The 3,507-nt window shown below is 49.1% G+C and overlaps 1 protein-coding gene across 1 annotated transcript; it reads left to right on the forward strand.

Moving 5' to 3' along the window:
• The first annotated feature begins 31 nt into the window (after positions 1-31).
• On the forward strand, positions 32-1,981 carry LOC114032990 (marginal zone B- and B1-cell-specific protein-like). The gene is made up of 2 exons (XM_027848435.1): positions 32-410; positions 1,322-1,981. Exons 1-2 carry the CDS (start codon positions 265-267, stop codon positions 1,485-1,487), a joined length of 312 nt encoding a protein of 103 aa, XP_027704236.1. The 5' UTR covers positions 32-264; the 3' UTR covers positions 1,488-1,981.
• Positions 1,982-3,507: the final 1,526 nt, after the last annotated feature.

Below are 3,507 nucleotides of genomic sequence, written 5' to 3' on the forward strand. Positions count from 1 at the left end.
CACACACACACACACACACACACACACACACACACACACACACACACGGCTTCTGCTGGTCTGATAGCCTATAAACTGACTTCTTTTATCCGGGGGTGTTACTTGTGTTGTGAATTCAATCCCCTAAGCAGGTGTAGCCAGTCTTGAGCATTGCCACATTGAAAACAGGGAAAGGCTCGCTCTGGGGAAGTCAGCAAGCTAGATGGGGGATGCAGGCCCAGATGGATCCCTTTCCCCCAGCACTCTTCAACCTGCCCTCTTCTAATGTGTGTTCTCTGCCTCCTTGTGATAATCTCTGCCACCAGTTATGGGGTCCAAGAAGTAAACAAGGTGAAACGCTTTGTTGGCCCGGGGCTGGACGACGTGGTGGGCATCAGTGTGATGATAACCGGAGGCCCGTGGCCAGGCAGGTAATGACCCTCATTCAGGGCTGGGTAAGCAGTAAATAGGCCAATCTACCAAACACAACAATAAATGTTTTTCAAGCATTTACTGTGTACTGGGTTCTAGGGAGGTAGAAAGCTTAGATAAGTCAGGATCCCTGGTGTCAATAAGATTACAGTTTCATGAGAGGAAAAAGACACCAAGCCTGGTAGCTAGATTCCACAATATTCCACAATAAATTTGCTGGCAGGTACAAAACAAAGTACTATTGGACATCTGAAAAGGAGAGTAATGACCAGCTGGGTAAAGCTTAGGCAAAGCTTCCTGGAGAAGGTGGCATTTGGATAGTGCTTGAAAGGATAGGATGGAGTGTATTCAGTAGGATGAGAGAGAGCACAGGTTATATTGGGGAGGAGAGGATAGTCAAGGCTGACTTTGAGGAGGGGAGTGAGATAAGAAAAAAGTAAGGTGGCACTTGATTGTGGAGGGGCTTGAATGCCGGGCAAAGGACCCAGGGTCACATAGCCTCCCCTGAGGGAGGGTCCAGCAGGCTGGGAAGAGCAACAAGGAGGAGATGACTCAAGCACATTGGGGGTGGGCGTTTTCTACTGAAGCTTAAGTATTTCTCCTTCATAGAAGCAAAGATCCCTCAAATTGTCAGATCTAGAAGGAACCTCATAGAAACTTGCAAATGGGGAAGTTAAGGCCCAGGGAGGGGCAGTACAGGGTCACACACCTTCATTGGAGAAGCCAGAACTAGAACCCAAATGTCTTTCCTCTCAGTCCAGTGTCCCACCCCCAAGAGGGACTACATGGGCCCTCTTGTTTGCTGCCCCTCAAAATGAGGGCAAAAGGCCAAGAGAGTTATTTGGGACCTGGCAAATGAAAAGTGCATGGGGCCATTTCACCCACCTCTTCTGCTTCCCCCACCTTGCAGGCTCTTCAAGATGTGCCACAACTACCTGGGAGAGCTTGGTGAAGATCAGCTGTATAGCGAATACAGGCAAGGGGGCCGAGAGGCCCTGGAGAGGCTGTTGTGCAGAGACACCTGTCCAGAAGAGGAGATGCCTGGCCAGGAGGAGTTCCTCCGGAAGGAACTTTAGCCTTTCCTCGCTCAGGAGAGAGGTCTTTGTGGACCGAGGATGTGGGTCCAGCTGACCTCTGTGAATAACAGGACTTTCTCTCCCTTCAGTTTGCAAAATCCACAGAAGCCTCATTTCTGGGAGCCACCTCCATCCTTGGCTCTGCTTGGATGAAGGCCCTTCCTCAGCCCTCCAAGGGGAGGGGTCAGGGAGCAATCTCTCCTGGGGCCCCTGGTGGATGATCAGGGAAGCCAGAGTCATATCTTAGACTTCTTTCCCCATCTGTGAATTACAGATCATATATCTCCCTTTTGTCCTCCCTCCCTCCCCTTCCTCCTTCTACATCCCCTGACTCTTCCTCTTTTTCCTTCTCTTTTTCCCCTTTATGGTCTCCTGGCTCCAGTCTCTGATGGGGGAGGGGCAGGCAGGGGAGGATGTTTTGGGGTCTTGGAGCCGTCCTGTCCTATTATCATCTGGTCCACCAGACTTGAATAAAATAAAATATCCTGTCTCCATTTTCTTCCATTTTCTTCCATGATCCTCCAAGAATAGTAAAAGCACTCAGGAAGACTTAAGCTTTTGTCTATATTTCCCTATCGATGTTGAGATTTAGCATACCCTGCCACCTTGCTTTTGAGAAGTGGGCAGGAGATAAGGATAGATTTCTCAGAATCTCCAACCAGCCATCTTTCAAAACCTATGCCAACCTGACCTTTCCCTAGAGAATGCACTGGGATGGGTTGGAAAGAGTAGATGCCTGGGCACAAGAGTTGGGATGTGCCAGGGGAGGGCCTGTGCTAAATGCCATGTTTTCTCAGCATCTCAGTGTTTCCTTTTAACTCTAAATGCTCCTTTTGGCTTCTCAGGTAGAGGATTGGGGTTCCCTTCCCCCAGAGAAAAGAAATTAAGGCTACCAAGTCTCCATGGCTCTGATTCCCAGGCTCTTTCCCTAAGCCAAAGAGAGGAGCCGATCTTTTTGTGGATTTTGTCATGGAGCCATTGTTAGTGGGATCAGAATTAAAAGTGTGATTGGTTAGAAGAAAGCTTCCCTGGAGAAGATGGGCCTTGAAAAGCAGGTGGGATTCCAAACAGGCAATGTGGTGAGGGGAGGGAACCTTAGCTGGGGAAGATAACATTGGTGGTGTCCTGGGAAAGTCTGGGGCTGAAAGAAGGGCAGAGATCTGGGACAGATTTATTCTGAATCAACCTTGGTATTCCATGGTCTGGAAACATTTCCCCACCCATCACTGAGATCTGTCAGACAACATAACCGGCAGAACTTCTCCTTAGACTCTCCCCACCCCAAGCCTCCATTACCTAAGGGGACAGGATACCTCTTAGGGATGGGGCAGTGTCAGGCTGGTTGTCACCCACACCATCCTACCTCTGAACAGCCCAAGGGGAATACTTAAGACTGAGACAGGCAGGTAGAGGTAACACCAAAACTGTGTTCCCACGATGAGCCAGCTAACCTGTGCCCAGGGGGCACAACCGCTGCTATTACCCTTGAGGACAGGATGCTTAGGACAGTTGTCATGCAACAACCTACCGCTCTATCGACATCTTTTTTCAGGGGAATTGCTCCTAAGCCAGGGGCCTAGGGAAGTGGAGGGCAGGATTGTAAAGGTCATCTAACCATTAGGAACTTAGTATGCATAGGGATTGCAGACATTCATCAGATCATAGGGTTTAGAGCAGGAAGAAAATATTAGAGATCATTTAGTCCATTTTACAGTTGAGGAAACTGAGGCCTACAGAGGTTAAATGACTTGCCCAAGGTCACCGAGGTAAGAAGTAGAGTTGATATTTGAGTGCATATGCCCTCTAACTTTGTGAATGGCTGGGGGTAGTGTAGATAGAACCTTTCAAGATGCACTATCTGAGCTGAGCCTCCTCCTAGGGGCAGAGGCCAGAACTACGATCAAGCTGACTCCGCCACCCTAGCTACTATCCGTCCCAGCCATAGAGATGAATCAATCAGGGGCTTTCCTGGTGCCTGTTTAAATTCCTCCTGGCTGGCACAACTGTACATTGTACATGC

The sequence above is a fragment of the Vombatus ursinus genome, unplaced genomic scaffold (assembly GCF_900497805.2).
Source record: "Vombatus ursinus unplaced genomic scaffold, bare-nosed wombat genome assembly UNPS02006329.1, whole genome shotgun sequence".
Taxonomy (NCBI): domain Eukaryota; kingdom Metazoa; phylum Chordata; class Mammalia; order Diprotodontia; family Vombatidae; genus Vombatus; species Vombatus ursinus.

What these genes read in the sequence shown, in the direction of transcription:
- LOC114032990 (XM_027848435.1), top strand. Translation starts at nt 265, where the DNA reads ATGTGTGTTCTCTGCCTCCTTGTGATAATCTCTGCCACCAGTTATGGG. An exon ending in GGAGGCCCGTGGCCAGGCAG is followed by an intron (nt 411 to 1,321) that starts GTAATGACCCTC and finishes CCCACCTTGCAG; the next exon opens with GCTCTTCAAGATGTGCCACA.